Source organism: Rousettus aegyptiacus, unplaced genomic scaffold, assembly GCF_014176215.1.
Source record: "Rousettus aegyptiacus isolate mRouAeg1 unplaced genomic scaffold, mRouAeg1.p scaffold_m13_p_5, whole genome shotgun sequence".
Taxonomy (NCBI): domain Eukaryota; kingdom Metazoa; phylum Chordata; class Mammalia; order Chiroptera; family Pteropodidae; genus Rousettus; species Rousettus aegyptiacus.
In genome coordinates, this window is record NW_023416308.1 from 27,675,260 (window position 1) to 27,700,018 (window position 24,759).

At 39.0% G+C, this 24,759-nt stretch overlaps 1 protein-coding gene across 1 annotated transcript in view; it reads right to left on the bottom strand.

Annotated features, from left to right (window-relative positions):
* ETS1 (ETS proto-oncogene 1, transcription factor) overlaps positions 1 to 17,092 on the bottom strand; it is a 120,167-nt gene extending 103,075 nt beyond the window's left edge. Inside the window, exons 1-2 of the mRNA XM_016139143.2 lie at positions 17,032 to 17,092; positions 5,252 to 5,334 (exon numbers count right to left, since the gene is read on the bottom strand). Coding sequence (XP_015994629.1) covers positions 5,252 to 5,334; positions 17,032 to 17,077 — 129 coding nt within the window. The 5' untranslated portion in view covers positions 17,078 to 17,092. The remainder of the gene's footprint in view (positions 1 to 5,251; positions 5,335 to 17,031) is intronic.
* Positions 17,093 to 24,759: the final 7,667 nt, after the last annotated feature.

Consider the following 24,759-nt stretch of genomic DNA (forward strand, 5'->3'; position numbering starts at 1 on the left):
CTTTCCTTTTCTTCAAATTTTCTAACTACCATGAAGTTATGCCTATAAATAGTTTCCTTAAACATTATGCCCAGCAATCTCCCAGGGGTAAAACTATTGCCATCCCACGCAACAAGAAAAAATTTTTTTTCAGTTTCCATTTACATCCCAAATTTCTCTTTGTGCATTCCCACTTCCCTGATACTTTGCCCACTGCTCTCCAGGGTTCCCGGAAAGAAGGAAAGGGCATTTGTGCTAACCTTCATAGTGACAGGCATAAGCCCTTCCCAAGTAGTGCAGGGACAGCACCAACTGCTCTGTGGACATTCAAAACTTAAATCCTGAGGCATGTGTCTGAACAGTCTTGGGTAAAAAAGTGAGTTGCTTCCCAAGGAGGCCCAATTAAACTGCAATTACTCAAGATAAGAGAACCAGGTCTGTTTACACAATGGGGTTGTAAACCACCAGCCCATTACAAGAGAACTTTAATCTGGCAGCAAGGGAGCTGTTTCTAATGCAGGGTAGTGATGAAGCAAGCGGGTTTCTCAATAAGAATGTCTCCATTGTCCCCTAGTAGCCTTTTCTTGTTCTGGCAACCCACACACTTGTATGGATAATACGTGGAATCGCCTCCACTCCTCCCTCCATGTGTCCACCTAACACAATCACAAAGTCCAGAGAAAAACAGAGAAGACATGGTGACCATAATGAAATGGAAGTAACTGAAGTCACTTTTGTAGCAGACACTGGGCAAGCATTTTCTCATTTAACCATTACAATGACCTCACATCTACCTGTTTTACACTGAGGTTCAGAGAGGTTAAGTAATTTGTCCAAAGACACATGACTAGGGCATAACAGACCAGATTTTAATCCAGGTCTGTCTGACTCCAAAGCCTAAGTGTTATCCATGATAGCTGGCCAGGCTGCATTGCACAGCTGCCTGGCCCAAGACTGAAGGCTCTAATCCCTGGTGCAGAGGCAGGAACAAGGAAGGTCTCTCTTCTTCCTCAACAGAATGTCAGAAGGTGGATATAGAGTTATGAGTCCATCAATCCATCCATCAACAATGGAAAAAAGAAAGAAAATATACAAAAGGTAATTTGCTCAGACCATGAAGTGATTGGCAAGATCCACAGTCAGTCTCAAAGGCCTCTGTGACAGGAAGCCGTGTCTGAGGGCAGTGGTTTGGAGCTTACTTTTGCAATGCACTTAGCTAAGCCATGTGGCCAGGCTAATCCCCTCTGCCAGCACCACACTAGATTCAGAAGGCCCACCAGTCCCTCAGATCCCACTGGAACAGCACAGGAAGGCTGAAGGCCAATGCATAAGCCTGTCGAAAGCTGTCAGCCTCCCATTTGCCCCCTCCAGTCTGGCATCCAGCATGTACTCATATGTATTTCCACTCCTTATTCACATCCAGTGATCATTTGTCTGAAATAGCCATGATTTCATGTCATGTTACTCTGCACAATCAAAGCAACTAAGTATCTAATGTGTGTGATCTTATTTACACAATTCGGAAATCTTTCATATAAAAAATTCACAAGTCAATTTATAAGAGAAGAGCATTTGATCTAGAAAGAAAGGCAAGTTTTCAATGTAATTACCCCACCTCAAACTACAAGGGATGTTTTCTAAACCCAGAGTCTCATCCTAGGAAATTCTGGCATTTTGGAATATTTGTTTTACCCCTCGGACATCAGTGCCTTCTGTGTGGTCTAGCACTCGGGGCTGCCACTCTTGCCATGACATATTCCTGTATCCCTAAGGGCGTGAGCTCTGAAGTCATGAGTGCACAGTGCTGTCCTTTTCCTCCAAACAGTTCAAGGTGCTTCCTCAATGGCCCAGGGGTCATTAACCCCTGAGGACCTCCTCCACACGTCCTCTTTGCTTACAAGGTAACCAAGGACTGGGACATGTTTGGTCAAACTAGGGATGGCCCATCCCTCCCATTCCTGCCCTCCCCCAGCTCTGCTGGTTCAATGGCATGAAGAAGAGGATGACGCATGAGAGGACAAGGGGCCAGCACTGTGAGAGACTTCCAGGGCTCTCTATAGGCTTGCTGAGGTAGCATAACAGGAAGGAGCACTTCCTCCCCTTGGATGAAAGGGTCCCTGATACACAATCCATATAAGTACCTGAACATGTCACCCCCTCCCACGCAATGGCCAGACAACTTCCAAAAGTGTTGTTTCTCTACCTCCTCTCATTGTGACATCACTTCATTTACTGCAATCTCCCAAAGGGCTGGCCTTACAAGAGGGAAAACATATGGCCTGGTTTTGACAAGCTGACCCTGAGGCAGACAATGTGAGTTCTGTGTGAAATGGCTGTTACCTGATGGTAACATTGATTTTACAACTTGAGACTCTTTTGTTTTGTTGCTGAGACCCTTTTAAGCATTTTTCTGGTACAGTAAATGAACAAATAATGTTAACACTACCTCTAATTTACAAATAAGGAATCTGAGATTTAGCAATCTTCAAAGACTAGAAAATATTTCTACCGTAATTTAAAAGATTATTTCTTAGACAACTAAAGCAGTAGGCTCAGCAATGCCCTTCATAACATGAATACATTCTCATTTCTTCTTCTTTAAGATTTCTCTTTCTAAAGCAATAACTTACAAGTAATAAAGACCTGGCTTGATGGTACTGTTCGAAGGCAGTACCATCCTGCCTTCGAACTTGTTCTATAGCTACTCAGCCTAGACGCCACCAACATTTAGGGCTGGATAATTCTCTGTTGTGAGGAACTGCACTATATATTGTGGGATGTTTAGCTGTATCCCTGGCCTCTACCCTCTAGATAACAATAGCAACTTCATCTCTCAAGTTTTGGCAGCCAAAAATATGTCATGGAGCAAAATTACTCAGCTGAAAACCCACTACCCTTATATTTTTTCTTCCACCCTCAAACTCTCATACCTGGGACTGAGTTCCTTATCTTGGTGGCCCAATCTAACTAAATCAGAAACAAGGGCACCAGGGAGGAGGACTCGGATTCTTGGATTAATCACCATTGGTTGTGCTCTAGACAGAGAGGCTCCAGCAGAATGAGAAGAAGACTCAGCACGTGGGACTTTAACTTCGTTGTCTGGGAAAGTTAGTGAAGCTGTGCTCACTCTTCCACAAAATCTTATATCGAGATTGAAAGTGTGCAATTTGCCAGCTTTTTTAATGCCAATGTCCCAAAAGGTTATATCCTGTTGACAATTTAGAGATCTTTGACTGTTTTTTATATCTCAGTCTAAAGTTGAAGGTTATCTGTAGGAACCGGTTTATGGAACTTGAGTTTGTACTCGATACATGTTAGTTATTTATTGTTATTAGAGAGAATGTATGTGAAGAAGTTAAAGGACTTTTCTGCTTGCTCTATGTTCTGAAAGGTTGCTTAACTAGGCCCAGTGATGGAGAAACGGAGGCCCAGAGAGAAGTTATGAGTGACAGTGCTGGAACAATAACTTAGCAGTTTTCTTACCCAACCTTCTACTTTTACCCAAGCAACTTTGAAATTTGTAGCAGAAAGGATCCCATATGCTGGTAATGCTTTTCAGATATGGTTATTGAGGTGGGGGTAAATGGGTTCTTTGTTTTGAAACCAGTGGATATCATTCAAAATGAATCAAAAATATTCAGTGTTTTCAGTTGGGTGAGGGAACTTAAGTTAAAAATATTCATTCTGAGTATTTGTTTTTTGGTTTTTTAATCTCATATAATTTCCAGATTATTTAATATTATGCTTGCAACTTGTATGCTTACAATAAAATTTTTTTATTTCAGTATCTAAAATAAATACAAATATGTGTGGCATTTTTTTAGACAAGTTATTAACCTTTTATAATTTGATTGCAATATTGGTAAAAAGAATTAACACAGGCTAGCTTTTCGTTCTTCTTTTCCAAGTCAATGATACATTTTGCCCTGAAATCTCTATATTCTTATTTATTTAAAAAAATCTCTACAATATCATCTTAAAGAAAAGTTTAGTGTAATTTTTGTTGACCTTAGGCAATAACCTCTGTGTGAGAAGCTGGGGGAGTCATCCCCAGCAACTTCTCTAGCCTCTTTTGTGACCGTAATGTATACTTCCCTTGGCAATTTCTACTAAGCAAAATTAACTGACTCCTGGCTTGGACTGTGTGTATGTGTGTGCGTGTGTGTTTTAAAATATATTTCTGATGCAAATCGTGTAGTCAAAATCTTTTCCTGATTCTAATTTTTTTAAATAGTGCATGATGTTTATATGAAAACGGAGGCCATTTTGAAAAGAAAAAATGTGTAACAGAACAGCCAGTAAAGAGAGATGTGTTAATCACCCCTTAAACATAGACTAGCTTTTGAGTAATTAATTTTTCAGTATTACAGAAAATAATTTCAAACACATCAGATCTTTCAATATGCAATGACAGTAAGAGGTCATGGTTAACTTAAGGGTACTGGTGTTAAAAAGTCTGAAGAATCTCAGGTAGGACATTCAAAGATTGGAGTTAGAGCTGCGGTCGATTGAAGGATTAACAATAAACTCATCTGTCCATTTCCAGAGTAAGGTAAAAAAGTTCAACATTTATGATGTTTATACAAATAAATACAGAATTTAGAATAGTTAATTACATATCTGCTAATATGAAAGGTTATTTTAACACTGGAATTGATGAATAAAAAATTATAGTACCTCTCAGACAGTAAGTCTATAAGAAATTTATCTAAACATTCTAACTGATCGGCACATAGTTTGGGTGAGAGTCTTCTTCTCTAAGGGCAGGAAACTTCATCTGTCCTATTTTAAAGTTCCTTTTACCCTCCTTATTCTATGATTCATGAAGTTTTCCTATAAATTTATTGTCACATTTCATTTACAGTTTCAAGTACTGTGATTAGAAAGCTTGTGTTATTTAACTTCTATATATGAGGCCAAAAATAAGTTAAATTATGCTAAGAATAAGTCTTAGGTATATCAATATGTAAAAAATCTTCACCAAATGAACTGAGCAGTAAAAAAATCACCTGGCTTTATCTGATAATCATGTTTTGAGTCATATTCTCTGAGACACAAACATACTAAAAATCTCTTTCAGCCAATCCATCAGTCTTAGATTTTTACTTTATATGCTGATAAAAAGACAGATAATTTCACATATTTATTCCACCAAAAGATTCAAAGCCAGTTTCAACTTTGGAGCTGGATCCCTGCCTCCTCTGTTTGGCAGAGGTCAGGGGAGGCGAGAAGGCGGGGTGGGCAAGAGGACGGCCAGGAAGACCTCACTTACCTCCACTGCAGGACGTGCTGCTGAATAAGAGGCAAGGCCGCTCACTGCAGAATCTGAGAAGTAGCTCATCTTGCTTTCAGCACCTGCATGGGAGAAAGGGTTCACTGAGCCGCTGGACGCACCAATGTGTGGACTAGAAATCACGGGAGGGCTCAAATCTTAGAACTGGAGTCTCCTTAGGAGTTCACCTCTTTTCGTTACAGAGAAGAAAAGCAAAACTCAGAAAGATCAAATGTCAGCCCCTGGCACCCGAGGCAGGCAGACCCCAGGCAGAGCCAGTCCCCTGATGGCAAGGTAGCATGGAGAATGGATAGCCTCTGCATGCTGCAGACTATAAGGAGTGAAAGAATACACAAAAGACCCTTTTTTTTAGGGTTTCTGGACAGAGACTATGTCTTGTGTGTCTTTTTCAGTAACATCTCCATCCATATATTACCCTCCCTCCGCCCAACCAGGCCTGGTATGTAGCTGGACTCAGTACACAGTTGTGGCATAAATTAATTGATACAAGAATAAATAGAAAAAGGACTGGAGAGAAGAAGGATGGAAAAGCTCTACTGAAGAGACATACTAACCAGGACCCCAAGACACAGAGAAACAGAGAGAAGCCCTGGAAAAATGAGTCAACATTATTCATCTTATTTAAAAAAAAAAAGAAAGAAAGAAAAGAAAAGGCTATTAAATAACTTGTTGAAAGCTATTATCTACATTGAAAGTCTGAATGACAAGAATGCTTGGGGACTGTCCTGCTTGAAGGGATTTTCCAGCTAGCTTTGTGTCATCAGGAAAAACATTCATATATCAAACATTTCTGTTGCTCTAAATGCTTTCTAAGTGCATTAGTTCACATACTCTCATGAATTCAATATTATACACTTTTAAAAAACATCTTTCTTGAATAATTTAGAAGATTAAATTTCTAGGCGTATCTTTAGAAACCAAATTCATATTGTTACGAAGTGACATTTTAGTTTCAACATAACTGCTTTCCGGTTTGTATTTGTCTGTCCTTTTCCTATATTCTTGCTAACATTTAAAACCCTGACACAGTTCAAAAAAAAAAAAAAATCAAGAGTGGTGTGTCTTATATTCAATTTGAAGTTTCTCTTTACCATCTCAATACAGTATGACAGCCAATGAACAAATCTTCTTGCATGTAAAATATATTCAAATGATAGAGTTAAACAGTCTCAGCAACATAAAATTATACTGACTAAGGACTAAAATCACAGAGCCACTGGAATACAGTTGAGAAAAGAAAGCTTAAAACTTTGGAGACATAATTTAGCCCAGAAATGTGCTTACTGTTTTTAACTAAAACTTTACCTTTTTATGATGCCTTTTTTTCCCCAAAAAGTAAGATTTTCTCCCAAAAGTAGTCAGAGAAACATGAACTAAAAAAATAAAATGATTAAAGGTTGTTAAGCTATGTGAATCAAGATTTTGTGCTCTAGTTTTTCAGAGAATTGATCTCTGCTGCTGCAAAATAGCATCGTTAACATCTGTATCAGTGGTCACCTATTCTAAAAATAGTGAATAGCCACTGCATATCAGACTCTGTGCTGGGCACTGAGCATGAAATGGGAGTGAGGTGCATATGACATAAGTCAGCATGGACTCTAGTCTCAGTGAGCTCCGTGTTCCCATCTACCAAAGCATTCCTTATTTTTAATCTTAAAATCAAATTATAAAGTCCCAATGAATCATCATCAATCCAAACACTCCCACTTCAATATTTTTGATCTAGTTATGTATGAGACTTAAAGGTTAACAATGCAGATTGCATCGTATTGAGAATGGCTTAACTATGACCAGATTCCTTAGGGAAAAGTTGGTCCTCCCTCCAGGGCCCTGCAGGGCAACCTGGACCTTTGGGAAATGTGCAGGGATGGGGGAGTGCTGTTTCCTGCAACCCATTCGGCCCCTGATTTCCTTCTCCAAAGCCCCATGAATCCCCTGGGTCATTATAGACCTCAACCATACATGTTAATGGCCTCCTTTGTTAGGAACTTATTTATTGGTTCAGTAAATAACTACTATGTGCCTGCGATGTTCCAGGCACTGTTCCGGGCACTGGAGACACACTACTAAACAAAGATCTCTGACCTCATGGTCCTTACCTTCTATCAGCTGAGAAAGACAGAGTCTCTGTTTTCAGGCACTGGAGAAGACAGACTCACATACAACTACAATATCATGTGATGAGTAGTTTGCCAACAATATGGAGGAAAATAGTGATCAGTTCTGCTCGGTGTGGGGAAGAAGAATCATGGAAGATGGCACAGTGCAAGGTGTGACCGGATGACCTTCTGAATCACTCCTAGACTCCCACGAGCGGCAAGACCTTTACCGTTCTGAATTCCTGGCTTATTTATATATTTGTAAGACAAAGGACTTTTGGAATTGGCAGCCTTGTCCTGAAGCCCAGCTCAAAGGCACCAAGAGTTTTGGCCTGCCAGCCAGCCTCCTCTTCACAGCCACTCTCCACGTAGACTGAAAAAGGATTCTGTGAATATAGTTTTCTCTTACCCATTGACAGTAGGGGAGGAAACCAGCGGCCCCACATATGGTGCATTCTGTGCTGGGCTGTATTCTTAAAGCTCTGTGCTATGTGAAGGACACTTCCCTTGGGGAAAAGCCCTTCGCCCAGGGAGGAAACTGGAAAAAGGGAGTTGCCAGGGCTCTCATCTCAGGAAATAACTCTGGGACAGAAATGGATTACTGCTTTATTATTTTTTGGAGTAAGAAAAAAAGAACCCGCCCTTTTCCCACTTGTAGATTGTGACACAAAACAGCTGCTGTAGACGTAAACCCTTTCAGAAAATGCAAAAGGGTTTTTTTTTTTTTTTTTTGGACTCGTTAGCCAAAGAGAATTCCCTCCCACATGACAGCTATTTGAACATCAGCTGGACCAACGTTTTTGTCTTGGTATTATAAACGTTTAGTACCTAAATACAAAACAACTAGTGTGATCTAAGATTAACTCCCCGGCCCAGAAGCATCCACAGGCTTGTCTGAAAGTAGAAGTGATTTGAACACTTGGTAATAGAGTCATAAAGAGCTGAGTTCATTTTTCTTTTATGGGACCAGCAAGACCTGAGTAGCAGAATAAAGGCACCTGAAATGTCTTTGCCTGTTGGGGCCTCCAAGATCTGTGCTCCCACCTCTGTCTGCCCCTCACCACACACATCAGTGCAAACTCTGCTCCTGTAACATGGAATTAGGTTGTTCCCATAAGCACCCAGCGCTGTTTCTCACTTCCCTGCCCTTCTCACAGGATCTCATTTAATAGAAAGGCCTGGCTACCCTGCTGCACCTCGGTACTGACTAATTCCTTTTCCTCGAGCTTTTGGGCTCATCTCAGTTTTCGCTGCCAGGAATCCTGACTGAAATGCCCTTCAGCCCCGCCAGGGCTAGCTGCCCCTTCTTTGTGCTCCCCACATGTATTTCAATCATTGCGCCTAACTTACGGTTTTGTAAATACCTGTTTCTATTTGCCTCTCCCACTTAACTCTGTGAAAGTAGGTACCATGCCTTTTTCATCTTCGTATTTCCAGAATTTAAGAGAGTATAGAGCATAATAAAGTTCATATTTTTTTTAATTAGTGAGTGAATGAGTGAATGAATGAATTGGTCTCATAAGACTAAGAATGTAAGAGGTGGATCAGATGCAAATAGCATTTGATTTTTAAACCAGAGAATCTGAATAGATTTAGTCTGTTTAAAAATCCACTTGAAATAATAGGTTTGTTTTCTGATACATTTCTAAGCGAAACTGCTTCCCTTTACTCACTACCTCTTTAATGTCACTTACCAAAGAAGCCTTTGCCATCACCCCAAATAAATAGCAGCACCCCACTCCCCACTCTGACACTTAGCTGCTTAGTATTGTCTCCCCACCTCCACCTTATTAGAATTTAAATTTCTTCACCCTACATTCTTAGATCCTCGACCAATGTTGGCACACAGGAGTGTAAGTTAAAAATTATATCCTTTAACTCCCTTAAGCCCCCTATTTTACAGATGAGGAGAAAGACTTGCAAGGCTATTAACTGGACAAGCTGAGACCTGATTTTAGGTCTTCAGCTACCTTCCCTTGTGCTTCCCTGTCCTCGCTATCTTGAATTTTCAAGACAAAATGGTCGACCTCTTCAGAGGATCAAAAAAAGGTAACAATTTGGTTTATGTGGCTGCCTCACATTTAATAAAGCACACTGAACTAGTTTTCTGTGCAAGAGCTTCTAGAGCTTTCTGCCCTCTGTGGGCCAGGATCTGGAGGCTGACACTTCCTTCACCCAGGTCTCCCCAAGGGCAGTTTGAAAGATGCCCAGTTGCTGGAGACTAGGGACCCCGTTTGGCTATGGAGAGAGGATGGGAAGTTAGGGGGCATTCAGGCCCAGTTCTCATCAACTCTGACCTGTGTGGCTGCATTTCTAGATGATAACTGTAACATCAGTTAAGGTTTTGTTTTTTGCATTATGTGCTCTTCAAGGAAAGACCACGCCTTTAGGAAAATAACCCAGTAAACTATACTTAAAAGTTTTTTCTTCTGAAAATAATTGTTTTTGCCAAAATAATAAATTTATTAAAAAATTACAATAAAACTACAGAAAATTCTGAAGTGAATGCCAAAATCACTTGAATTTTCAATGTCGAGAGATAACTGTACTAATAGTTTATTCAGCATTCTTCTGGGTATTTTAAATTCATCTATGTAAATATAAATATAACATATACATATGATCACAGTTTTATTCCCTACATGCTGTTTTACAATCTGATGTTTTCATTGATGTTCGATATAATGCTGTAGACATTTTTCTATGTCAATAAATATAGCTCTACATCCCAAAGTATGGCTGCCAAGTTCTGTATATATACATTATTCTTTTCGTAATGAGCCTCTTATTGTAAAATTCATTTGTCCCTAATTCCTTGTCATTAGGAAAGTTTCTAAAATATTTTCTATTCTCATTAAATGACTAATAGTGGTACTGTTGGGACAAAAAAAAATGTGTATATTCCATAGTTGAATACATATTGACATGCTGTCTTCTATAACAGAGAAGACGAAACCACACTGCCACCAAAGGCATTGTGTTTTAATGTTACCCTCTAGTCATCATGTTAGCTTCATAGGTCAGAAATTATGGCTACAATGTATCCTGGGTATGAAAATTCCCCATGGGGAATAGAAAAGTGCAACACATATATGAAAGAAATGTAGATAATGTAGTTGTTTTCTCTTTGAAAGTTAAGCAAAGTTTAAATAGACTTGCAATTAGTATTTCTCCTAATATCAACAAATTAGGATTCTCATCAATACATACAAAAAGGATATCCTTTTGGCCTGGAATGCCAGAGAAAAAGAATTTGGCCTTTGAAAGGATTATTTAAAGGAGACTTGCTCCAAAAGCCAGCACTTTTGCCAAATTAATACTGCCACCCGTGTTATCAAGGCGATATCTTTAATGTGTAACGGAGAGCTTTAACTTCATCTTTCCAAATAAATTCTATATAAACCTGTTTTTAAAAACCCAGACGATGACCACAAAACAAGCTCAGAGTAGTCCTATCCTGTTTCTAACAAGATGCTGAGTTGCCTTGTAAAGACAACAGACCAAAACTGCAAGTCACGCAGCCGAAGCATGCGCAGAGTAGAGACCTTTGACCTCCAGCTGCACTGGAACCAAAAGACCGGGATATAACCCGGAATGTGACAACTGGAACACTTTGAGAAACAAAGTGTCCTTTGTCCAGGAAGATTCCCTGCAGAAGCCCCTTATCATAATTGGCGAAGTCCCAAAGCCCTTGTCGCACCAAAGCCGAAGCTTGTCTCACCAGCGCTTCTGCATACTCGTTCCTGCAAGCCCTGTACAGCCCCTTTGTAAGCCATCAACGAGTTCTGGTTTTTAAGTGGTGACTTTCCATTCCCCTTGCATGGTGCCTTGCAGTAAAATGACTCTAATCCCTCCACTGCAATTCTTGATGTTTAGTGTTTGGCTCTGCTGTACTCCAGGCAGAGGACCACTCTCTTCCTGTTCCGTTACAAGACCTGAGTATCATCTCCTTCAGGAAGCTTCCCCTGAACCTCCTACCTAGGCAATTAGATGGGCATCCCTGATTCTCCTCCTTGGTATTTATTCTTACCAGGTACCTACCAAAGTTCATCATACTTCCTGTGTATGTACATATTTATGTCTGTTTCTGCTCCTGAATTATGAGTTGCTTGAGACTAGGGACTGTATCTTCTCAGATGGCACACAGTAGACATGTAACACTAAACACTGTTCACAAAATGAAAGAAACTGTACATTAAGCAGAGTTAGTATGTGCAAGAGTTATGTCTCAATGCCTGAGTATACCCAGGAGAGTGAAGATATCTCTGGGACAAAAAAAAAAGAGAGTCATTACCTGTAATGACGTGTTCATACGCAAGCTGAGGTTAGACTTCTTTACTGTTAACTACAGAAAGGACCATGTTTTTTCTTTAAACTAATGGAAGTACTAGATTGAAAAGTTTGTCTGTTCTTTCTCATGATTTACTTTGTAATTCTCATGAGTAGTACATTTATATTTTAGTAGATTGCTCCCCTGACCTGGCAGTGTAACAAAAGCTACCAAGTCCAATTCTCCAAAAACTCCAACTTAAGCATTTAGATCAAGTTAGCATCAAATTTAGATAACTAAACATTCCTCACTCCCCCAAGGACACTTTGTGGTTACAATAACTAGAAAAGAAAAATGGTTAGAGGAGTGGAAGATGGTTTCTCCATCTCATTCCTAAATCTACAAGAACCTCACTTCCTTGACTGAGTATTCCAATATTGCGGTAATAAACATTCCTTCTTATTTTAAGTAGCCAATGCTGACCAATAAAGGTGATGTTCAGATTTACATGCTATTGGCCTCTGTGTCTAAAACTAAACTCATCAACTTTTTCACTAAGTTCACAAAGCAGCAATTCACAGTATAGTTATGAACATCTCAGTTGTGTTTCTCCCTGACTACACTGGTAATTAATCCCCCACATTTACTTGAATAGAGGCCTGAAAATGACTCATATCCATCTCCTGTTTCTCTAAACAATGTCCATCTCTTAATTAAGCATAACAATTTCAAGTTTGTGTAAATTGTCATAGCTCAACTGATCTTTCTTGGAATACTAAAAATGGACTCAAGTTATTATAATATTACAAGAGTATATTGTTTTGCCCTTCCTCAAGGAATAACTCACTAATATCTCCTGAAAAAGAGAGAGAATATAAAATGGTTTTAGTCTGCCGTACCATCTCAGTTAGGAAACGAGGTGTGCCTCATAGACCATTTTATATTTCCTCCTCATGGAAACAAACCCCTCACCATCACACTGCTGGAACGGTATTGTCAACAATGGGTTGAATGGTGCTGCTGCTCATAAACCTCGAGGCAATATCTTACAACCTGCCTGCTCTCATACACCCAGGAATGTTACAAGCACAGTGTCAATGCTAGCCTCTGAAATTTTGCAAAAACTAACACTCTACTTTTTCTAGTGTGGGAGCATCCTATATAATAGGTGTCCCCAACCTCAAGGCAGTGGACTGGTGCTGGTCCATGGCCTATTAGGAACAGGGCCACATAGCAGGAGGTGTGCAGTGGGCAAGCAAGCAAAGTTTCATCTGTATTTGCAGCTTCTCCCCAGCACTAGCATCACCGCCTCAGCTCCACCTCAGATCGTCAGGCATTAGATTCTCATAGGAGCACCAGTCCCTGGTGCCCAAAAGGTTGAGGACTGCTGCTCTAGAAGACTAAAGGGAATGAACATTCAATAAACTGTTTTACAGTAGCAATGCCTTTGTCTTCAAATGCTATATATAAGCATGCAATTCAGCAAATGATCATAGTTGGCCATCAGATGTACTCCAGCAGGTACTCCATAAATAACTGAGTAAATAACCTAGGATGGCTTTTACTAAGAAACTAGAAACAAAAAGGAGTAAGCTGGAGAAAAAATGTTAAGTACTATTTGCCTCGCCACAGCGGATGCAGCAGAGCTCATGTTATATGAGATTCTTGGCCAAATCGAATCCAAAGAAGGGCAGCAGTACTAAAGATGTCAACTCTAACCCAATGGCTACTGTCAAAGAAATCCCTAAAGAGCCTAAAATTTTAAATAATTACTTTTCAACTTATAGCGTGTGGAGTATGTCAGATATAATCTAGAATTTAGATATGGTTCATGCTTTTAAGAAAGTCTCAACAAAACCAAGAGACACTATAAATACAGATACGGAGAGAACCATGAATAGGGACAGAAGAGTTTGAAAAACGCCCTTTTAAAATTGAACTAAAGGACACCAGCTGCCTCAGATCTCTCAAATCCAGCAGACAACTTCTTGAACTATGTCTGATTGTGATTTTCATGAAAGAGTTTCATTTGTTTTATTGCCTAAATTATAAGGTTCAAATTTCTCAGTATAATATTAATCAGCTTGTTGGCATTCTTATAGAAAGAGGAATTTTGAAAATTCAATGAACTTTGGAGTTGGAAAAGTTCATCAAATCAGCCCATTTGTTTTTAATTTAAATAAACTGAGCTCAGAGAGGTTAAGCAGAGTGATTAAAAGCTCTGGAGTTAAAACACGTTATGGGCTGACCTGGAACTCTTTACTGCACGTATGGGTCATGGGCAAATTTCTTAACCTCACGAAGTCTTAGTTACCTCAACTTTAAAATGGAGATAATAAAATCAACTCTTTTAGGATTATTGAGGATTTTATAAAACAAAAATGTTTAGCAGAGTACTTTACAGATGATAAAATGGTTAATAACTAATGATTGTATTGTTGCTATTTTATCACAGTGCCAAGCATTAGGAAGCATTCACTAATCAATAGCAATAGTGGTTTTGTTAATATTTTTACTGCCCAAGATGGCAAAGGTTATTTATTCAAGTAATTAAGCGAAAACCCAGGGGGCCTAAATCTTTATCTCTTTTTCTAAAGGACTTTCATTTAAATTATCAAAAAAAAAAAAAAAAAAGCATCCTCTTTTATAATCATAGATTGAGGAGCATTAGTCAAGAATTTCACAGGAGAAAAGAGCCACAATTTCTATTGAATGTAGTCTGTTTGCATAAAACCAAGAAGTAAGCATTTTTCTTGCAGTGGGGAACAAACTCATTGAAAGATTGCATAGCACAAATGGGGAAATATTGCAGCTTCCTGAGTTAAACCAACATCTTTTTGATATAAATTTCAATCTTTTATGGAGTAATACTTTAGCAACTAGATATAAATATAAGGAAGTAGCTAGCTGCTAGGCAAAATATTGCAAAAGGTTTTGTTTCTTCATTTTCTGTTTTTGTTTTTTCTTTACAGCAGTGCCGCCCCAGCTGATATGCCTAGGACTCACCTGGGAAGCGTGTTACAATGCAGAAGAGCCAACTCAGCAGGTCTGAGGTCCTGCCTGACAGTCTGCATTTCGAACAAGATCGGACATGATGCTTACTGATGCAGATAGTCACAAGAACTCACTTTGAGTATTCTGGACTAACTTGGTTAAATTCATAAGTAATTATAAAAAGGCTAGTGTTTAGGAGGCAAAGCTTCCTAAAGACATGTGTGCCACAGGCTGAGCAGAATTTTGATTTTTATCTTTGCTGCAATCCAAGCCCAGTAAGGGATAATATACGGCTTAGAACCAGTCTGTGCCTCTCAAGCTGTGTACTGGTTGATGTCCACATCTGACAAAACTTCTTGCCTTTCCTAAGAAGCTGTGATTTTAGTTAGTTAGCCTCTAATGTTAAGAAATTGGCTCTCCCTCCTTGGACAAGAATATGTTTGAATTAAGAATCACCTGAGGCACCAAAAGATGATTGAGAGTAATTCGCATTACAGTTTTCACAATTTTCTAGTACTTAAATCTTTTGGAAACTCGGTGTACTGTTTTGCAACTTTAAATGCATCTGAAATTATTTCAAAATGAAGTTAAAATTCTCTTTAAAATGGGAAAAAAAGACTAAAATTCTGCAGTTTTCTACTTTTCTACATTTCTCAAAAAATGTGCACGTTTCATTTTCTTGACATCAGCACTAAAAGTTTGCTACTTGCTTGACTCTTCATTCTAGTAAATACTATCTAAACTGATTCTTTTAATTTTTTGAGTCAGCACCAGCACTTGGTCAACTGAAATATCAAATCTACCCCCTTCTTTGAGAATCAAAATTAATCATAAACACCATTCTTTCACTGCTCTAGACATCTTTTTTTTTTCTGATCTCCCAAAGCACTGATAGACTGTAGCACATAGCTTAACCATTATATTATCTTTTATTTTTAACTTTTTTTAAGGTAAAATCTTGTCTCCTAAAATAAAATACATAAACTTAAAAAGTAGAGTTTACGTATTGCTCCTTCCGTATTCATCAGGGTACCCAACACAAGGCCAGGCACAGAGTAGAAATTCATTCTATATTTGTCACAAGAGGAATTGAGGGGAGATTTACTGATCTTGTATACTAGCCCTTTTAGCCTGTCTTTAGAGTCAGTATCTCCCTAACAGTAAATAATTAACCCACGGATTCCCCTTTGGAATATAGGCCAAAACCACAGTACTCTACCAGATAAAAGCAAATCATAGTTCTAAGTAGAAAAATCCAGCTTAAACTTATATAAGTGTCTCAAAGCCACTCGAAGTTTCCTGTAAAATAGCTATACTCTAGCCACAAGCTTTGGACTCGCATTCCTTTTGTTCTAATCAGGTCTTTCCACTAAATTGGTCATGTCACCAAGCCTCAGAGTTCTCATCTGTTAAATGGGGATGATGAGCGTGCCCACCTTAACTTCATTGTGGATTAAATGACATAGTCTGTGCAAAGCACCTAGCACGGGCTCTGGAATCTAGCAAGTGCTCAGTAAACATGAGGGAGTGTTATTTTCCTTTGGGTGAAATGGAGGAAGCCAGATATTATATGCAGACAATCATCCAGATTTAAAAAATGAACTCCCTAAAGCTACATTTTCAGTAGAGCAGAGACAAAATAAAAGAAGAGGCTAAAAATGAGTCTTCATACTTAAGTTTACCCAGGATTAAAGAAACTCACAAGATTTGCCTCAAATGGTACTAAATTGCTGCACACATTTATTTTGCTTGAACGCTAAATACTTTTAATTTCCATAAAGGAGAAGGGGAAGGGGAAGAAGGGAAAGAGAGGGAAGGCGGGAGGGAGGGAAGGATGGAGGGAAGACTGAGGCCCCAGCTTCTAGATGTAACCCTTCCTTCTGCTGTTTGATGTAGAAACGGGAATTTTAAATAGTAATTAGGAAAGGAGAGTTTCTGTGGCATATGGATCTGTTGAGCAATAAATAAAACCATGAGTACAGCGGAACTTGAATGATCAGTAAGAAATTTGGCCACGCATACACTGAGGCTGTCTGTGCAACCAGAAGAGAAACGTCAGAGCAGATTAATCTTTCCTGAGCATGTGTTTGTCTTCTGCCTGGCCCTCCCCTAGAAACTGGCACCCACATACCCAGCTTGTTACAATATTACTGCAGACTGTCTCTCCACCTTGTTGGCACTTTTATTCGTCAATGCTCTATGTTATTTACTTTCATTCTCTCATCTGTGAAATAGGTGGGGTGCAAATCATTATTAACAATTTAGGAATGAAATAAGGCACAGTCACATTAAATAACTTGTTCTTAGGTACAAAAGCAGCCTCTAATAGAACCCAAGTGCACATCCACTTTCCTGACTCCAAAGCCAGTGCTGGTGCCAATTCTGACTCTACTCACCTTTGAACTCCATTATATTCAGAGCAGACAGTTGACCCAGGTCCATGCCCTCAACCTTTTCCCCAAGGTCATAGATACCAGAAATTGAAGGATTATATCCTGCTACCCACCTCCCCCCAGGCTCTACCCTTGGACCTCCTGGCACCTCTAACAACTAGCACCTCAGTGCAAGGAGTCTGTAGAACAAAGATGCCTCCTCTGTAATCAGACTCGCACTTCCTACATCCTCAGCAGCGGGACCGGGACGGAAGAGGCTGCAGTGCCTGCGTGCACTGTTTGTTTTTTCATTACTGAGTTGGCAAGGATGGAAGTTGTTGATTTACAATTAGAATCAGCATGCTTCTTCAAATATTAATATTAATAACTACAATGCTAAACACTTGAAAAGGTCTTTTCATCTTCAAAGCACTCTGCAGACATTAACTCATTAGCTCTCCCTTCCCTCCATTCAGAAACAACAGGTAAAATAAGACTCTCAATAGCACTGGTGACCACCAGTAACCCTCCAAGCATAGGTAGCCTGTGCTTACAGAAGCAAAAGGGTTGATCTTTAGATAAAAAGGAGGCGATGCAATCCAGAACCACAACTAATGAAGAGTCAAAGTGCCAGTCATTTTACAATTCAAATGGAGCTGCCAGAGTTATCATTTTAGAATCTGTATTTTCTGTTGCTTAACAAATATCTGTCTTTTCAGTTGCACAGTGGTGGTATGAGGTAGGAAGAATGGTCTTGAGATTAAAAATTTTTTTTACCCAAGAGATAATAAAGAAAACCTACAATTGAATGCCTTGATCATAGTAACCTAGTATCTTTTTCAAAAGTTCACCCACATAAAATGCTACTTTAAAAAGGGGTAGCAGAAGCGTTTTAATGGTAGGTAAGAAGCCACAAAGTGGAATTGCGAGATAAAACTCACGAAATGGCAGGGAATGGCCGTCCACACCCCCCTTTTCTGTGGCAGGGTCCCTCAAGTCTAGCTCTGCCATGGATGGGAGACATGCCCCCTGACTCGGAGACCCCCATGTCAATGACAGTCCAAAGGACAGGGAGAATCTTGGAGAACTGTGACTCACAAGCCGGAGAAAAACACCAAAAAGGCTAGTTTGGCTTGTGATATTCAAACCTGAAGCAGCAATTTCCTCTCTATAAAAGCAACTCATTAAGCAGCTAGGAAAAAAAGAAAAAGATGTAAAACAATAGGCTCTCTAGGAGCGAAAGAGATAAAAATGAAATAAATGTCAACGTTTAACTACAGCTTTAGTTCTTTGGAAGTGTGCTAATATGCAAAGAAAATTCAAAGTTTCTGACAAGTAATCTGTGAGTATCTAAAACATGCGTGATTTTGCTTTTATAAAGCAAGACAAAGAGTGAAACATAGTCTTGATTTCAGACTATTCAAACAAGATTAGGAAGTACTTTTGAAAATTGTTATTAAACAATTAAATGGAAAATACAGAAAAATGTGAAAAGAGAAAGAAAAAAAACAGCTCATATCCTAAAAGTCCCCATCAATTTACCATTTAATTACACAGAATTAAAAAAAAAATGGAAAAGGAAAATGGACTGCAAAGTTTTAGACAGAAACTCACACCTCACTTACTACTTTGCTGGAGAGACTGGGTGAAGAATGGGGTCTTGAGTGAGCTTCCCTCAATGTCTGTGGTCTCTTTCCAACTACCTGCGGGAATCCCAGGCTCGTGGCTAGAGGATGCAAAGACCATAATGTTTCTAATAGAGCTGCCTCCTTAAATTCGGGGGTGTGGTCAAATCCGGGAAAGCTGGGGAAAAGGCAGGGTTCCGCTAGCCCCAGACGCCATAGAAGAAGCCACTAGGACAGGCTTTTCTGTCTAGGTGGAAAAGCAAATAATGTTACTGGCTGAGATAACGCCAAATCACACCTTATTTTCTATCCTTTAAATTATCCTTCAATTAAATATAACTCAGCCTTTGGGAGTAATTGGGAGGGAGATGAGTAAAAGGCAACTAGCTCTGAGCATAAAACCTGGCTCTCAGCCTTTGCTGATGCATTAGATTTACCCTCTACTGAATATGTGAATATTCATGATTCACATTTCTTGACTCTCAGTGGAGCCTCAATTAAGCTAGGCAAGGGGTCAGGAGAGGGAGAGGACTGTGGCAGAATCAGGTCAGGAAAGGCTGTCAGAAAGAGAATGTGGGACCGCCCAGTCACCGGCTCAGGCTTATTTTTTAATCTCTATTAACCTGATGTGAAATGTGGCATTTCTTAAGGAAAAGAATATAATTCTATGGAAGAAAGCTGACCAAATAGGGAGTTGCAATTTCTGAAAAGTAACACTAAAACACACTCTTCACATAAACCTGGTTTTAGGTGATCTTTAGAATAGGTTAGTTTTTAGTGGCCCTGATTCATAGTTTATGGTGCAGGAATAAAAGGGTAGAAATAATCATATATTCCTTATTTAGAGAAAAATGTAAACAACGTGAAAATGTTGCATCTTCTTTAGGTTAAAACATACAGCATTTTTTATTCGCGTATTCAGATGGGGTGAGAATGTTGTTCATATCATTTCTATGAATGGGGTTATTTCATTACAGAAACTTTTGTATGTCACTGTTTGGCTGCCTAATATAAGACATTTTTTCTGAAAGATTCCATTTTCCTTGAGTAATAGATGGGAGTTAAAATTTGTCGTGGTTGGCTCCTTTTCCTTTCTAATGAAGACACAATGCTCAATGTCGAAAGTCTATGAAAATCTAATAAATGTCATCTAGAGCAACATCATCATCCTTCATTGTAAAAAGCTAGCAATGCAGTTAAGATGGTGTAATTAAAACAAGATTTTACTGCTCACGTTGGCCTTTGCAAATTAACATGGCTGAAAAACAAAGAAGAGATAGTGAGTGCTATTGGTTCAGTTTAGTTTAATAAATGTCTATGCCAAGCACTGAGCTAGGCACTAGGAATATAACAAGTTCACACTGTAGTGAAAAGACAGACGCATAAATCAACCATCTCAATGAAGTCCACGTGCAATGAAAGAACTCTGTGAAGAGAGCTACGGGAGCTTCTGCCTGTCCCCTATACGTCACTCAGTTCCACTTAAAGAGCCCAGATCAATTAAACCCATCACAACTAATTATAATTGTATTGCTCACTATGTTTGCAAAAGAGTTGAAAAAAGTAGAGAAGACTTGAATTTTTGCCCTACAAGGGTGTACAGTGTGATTATTGAGGAGCTCTGGCATCTGGAGTTGTCTACAGAGAGTTCGTATGCACGGAGATCCTTTAGGACCTTAACTCTGTTCTCTACCACTACCTATAATGGTGTGAAAAAACATAAGCTAGAAATCTTGATGGTGCAAAATAAGCCACCTCTGTCATAAATTGCCTAGAGCATGCCACGAAAGCAGTAAGTTTTGTTTTAAACAGTATCTTCAAAAATATACCATTACATGTGTATCCATATGCAAAGGATTAAGTTGGACCCTTACTTTACACCATATACAAAAATTAATTCAAAATGGACCAAAGAGTTAAATATAAGAGCTAAAGCCATAACATCTGTAAAAGAAAACATAGGAGGAAACTTCATGACACTGGATTTGGCAATAATTTCTTGGATATGACACCAAATTCATGGGCAACAAAAGAAAAAGTAGATAAGCTGGACTTTATCAAAATTAAAAACTTTTGTACATAAAAGGACACTATTAAGAAAGTTAAAAGGGAACAAAGCGAATGGAAGAAAATATTTGCAAATCATATAACTGATAGAGATTAATATTCAGAAAAAGAATCTTACAACTTGACAACAAAAATACCCTAATTAAAAAATGAGCAAAGAACATAAATAGACATTTCTCCAAAAATATGCAAATGGTCAATAAGCACACAAAAAGATGGTCAACATCAGTAATCATTAAGAGAAAACTAATCAAACTCACAATGAGATACTACTTTGCACGTATTGGGGTGGCCATTAACCAAAAACAAAATAACGAGTGTTGGTGAGGATGTGAAGAAATTAGAACCCTTCCACATTGCTGGCAAAAATGTAAAATGGTGCAGCCACTATGGAAAACAGTATGGAAGTTCCTCATAAACTTAAACATGGAATTCCCATATGATCCAGCAATTCCACTTCTAGGTATATATTCAAAAGAGTTGAAAGCAGGCATTCAAACAGATATCTGTACATCAATGTTTATAGCAGCATTATTCACAGTAGCCAAAAGGTAGAAACAACCCAAATGTTCAGCGACAGGTGAGTGGATAAACAAAATGTTATGCTTCAAACAATGAAATATTTTTTAGCTTTAAAAAAGAATGAAATTCTGATAGGTGCTATAACATGAATGACCTTGAGGATAGTATACTAAATGAAATAACATAAGCCAGGCACGAAAGGACAAATAGTGTACAATTCTAATATGAGATACCTAAAATAGTCAAATTCATAGAAATGGAATGTAGACTAAAGATCATTGGGGCCTTGGAGCAGGGTGGATGGGGGGTGGAATTAGTGTCTATTAGGGACAGTGTTTCAGTTTGGGATAATGAAAATGTTACAGAGATGGATGGTGGTGATAGTTCCTTAATGCCACTGAACCGTACAGTTAAAAATTATTAAAATGGTAAACTTAGTTATGTGTATTTTACCAAAAAAAGAAAAACATGTCTTGAAGAAAAAAAAACTGTATAGCATTAGGGTTAAGTAGACCATCTACAGGAGGAACTCTTTCTGATGCGCGCGGATAGTACAGGGAGGGCAAAGGAAAATAATCCTTCAGAAGATGAAGGTATGAACTCACAGGAAGGAGCACAGGACCTGTCTCCATTACCCACAGCCCTTAGTCTGTCAAAGAATGGATAATAATGGTGGCTTACTTCACAAGTTTGCTGAGATTACTGTATAATTGGAAGATTGTATAAATAGTCAACTGAAAAGGCAATATTGGTTGTTTCTTTCCATGCTCTGCAATGTTAAATTCTATGGGGAAAGACCTCAGGAGAAATAACTACATACATTAAGACCTTCGAGAAAAAATTCATGTCTCCTAGGAGACATGAATACATTTTGGCCCCCATGTAAAAGAGTTATGTTAAGAGTAGTTTGCTCCTCTGAAGGAGTATCTCCATAACCTAACGTAAGGAATGGTAGTTTCAATATAGTTTAGACACATTAGGAATAGGACCTGAATTAATTTCTAGAATAATTGCCACCAAGCCATTTGCTATTTTTACTGTGAAGAAATCATTTTCCTTTTCTCAGCATAACAAACTATATTACAAATTAGTGTCTCCTAAGAGAGAAAATGGGGAAGATTAAATTCCCAGAATCTTAGCCCAAGAGTGCTGAACCCTTCCATCATCAACTTCCCTCACTTCTACCTCAAACCCCCAAAATTTAGTAATCACCTTCAGAGAGACCTATAATGATTCTTTAAACGACTGTCAGCGCAGTGTTAAGAATTATGTTTGAACTGAACAATGACATCAAATTTAAGGCAAAATATCAGCCACTCATTGCATTTCACATTTCTCTCTGCTGATGCTTCAGAAGACTCCATATATGCAGGAAAGCAGCATCTAAACAAATTATCAAACTGAATGAGGTTAAAATCCAGATACTGTTATGAGTGCAGTCATCACCAAATGTTGAAGAGGCCCAGAAGATAAGATGAAAGGAAAGCAAGGAGCGAAGAACCTTTGTCTATTCACGCTCCAGCTCTGGAACTTCTTATCCTGTTCTTTGTAATGAATCTATCTCCTTTCCATGATCAAAAGCTAAGCCTTTGTCTTGAGCCACAGATGGATCAGCAGTGGCACACGTATGTGAGCATGCACATCTGGCACCCAGGTGCTGGTCCTCTGTGTGCCAGAGAGCCTATAGAGAAGCTAGAATTTTAGGCAGAGTCCTCCCTGGCCCCCACAGTTTGTTGCCCCATTATTGCTTGCACCAACTTGCTGTTGTTTCCTTCCTCTCTACAGTGTAAGATGGTCTGGGGATAGAGCCCCATATGGACACCCTGCAAAGTAGTTTAGATAGGCTTGGTAAAACCACTTCTTCATCCTGATTCTCTTGGACCTGCTGAACACCCTTTAGAGTCCATAAATTCAAAGCATTCCAACAGAGCAGGTGAGTGTGGGATTACAGCCCATTGAAAACCCATCTCTAATCACCGCTTTAACTCTATTTCTTTCTCTTTTTGTCCCTCTGTCAGTTTCCTGCTTCCTGAGAATACCTCTACTTTTTCCTCTCTTTCAATCTAACTCCTACAAAGTCATTTTTAAATCTCGATTTTGATTACAAAATTAATATGTAGTTGTAGCACATTCAAATATATAGAAGAGTTTGAATTAAAAACCGAAATCGCCACCTCTGCCCGCTTTCACCCAAACTCTCACCAAAAAGTTAATGCTGTTTATAGTCTCATATGTAGCCCTTCAACTTTTTCCTATGCCTTTTTCATTGGATTATGTTACACGTATTGTTCTGCGTCTTACTATCCAGCATTCGGCTGTACACACCGATGTCTTCTTCCCATGTCGGACTCCATCAAAGCAACTTCATTCTTTTCAGCAACCAAGCCATGATCCTCTGTCATATCTCATATATTCCAGCTTGAGTCCTTTTTTCTCTGTGTCTCCCCAAACTTCCCAGTCTACTTTTCTTGCACTTTTTCGTATAGTCACCTTCTTGTTCATATGTGTCACAATACACTATTTAAGTTTTCATATCTCCTTGCCATATCCTTCCTGCTGTATCTTCCTCTGTGCTTTTCATGTCACCAATAGCCACAGAAAGTACCTCCCCAGCATACTCCCAGAACATAATGCACACATTAATATGGTCTGCATAAGTATAAAAAATTATGGCTTATCAGGTCAAATACAATACGTACAGAATGACACCATTTCTTTGAACTCTAAAAATATAAACCACAGTATTGAGTGGTCATTTCTGTTGGTAGGGAAGATTTTTTGTTTTATTCTCATTATGTTCGTGTTTTTCAATTTTCATACAATGTTATATTCCATCTACAATTTTTTTAAAAAAGTAAATTTTATTTTTAAATGTGTAATTTTCTTGGACTGATTAAGATCACAGTAGAGCACAATGTTATAGCACAGACTCCGAGGTTAAACAGCCCCAATTTAAATCTCATCTCTGCTTCTTTTTATGTTACCATGGGCATTTTATTTAAGATTTCAGATCTTGAGTGTCCTCATATGTGAAAAAGGGTCAATGATACTATACACCTCAGGAAATATTGTGAGGATTAAAGAGGTGGTGAGTGGCGAATACTTAATGCATTGAGTTTGGATTCAATGTTAATCATTGTCCTCGATGGCAGGGCCAGAGCGAGACACACGGCTTCTATTTCTCATCCCAGTGTCACTGCACCACAACACTTGAATCCTCGGAGGAGAAAAACTCAGAGGCCGATCCCCGCCCCAGCTGGAGTGCTGGTTTCCTGATCGGGAAAGAGACTGATGCAGCACCCAGTAATTGAATTAGGACATGCTTGCTGAGAGAAGGGGTCTTGCTGAGTCTGGAGAAGAACAGCTGCAGCTGTGTCTCAGTGGCTCACACCAAGTAACATTGACTTCATTAATTTTGCCTTTTGAAGCAGTCCACTGATTATAGATTGAATCTAGTCTTAGAGTCAGGGCTTTCTCCTCAAAATTATGACAGGACCAATCCTTTGAATTTCTCCAAGCACATTCTCTCACTCCACTT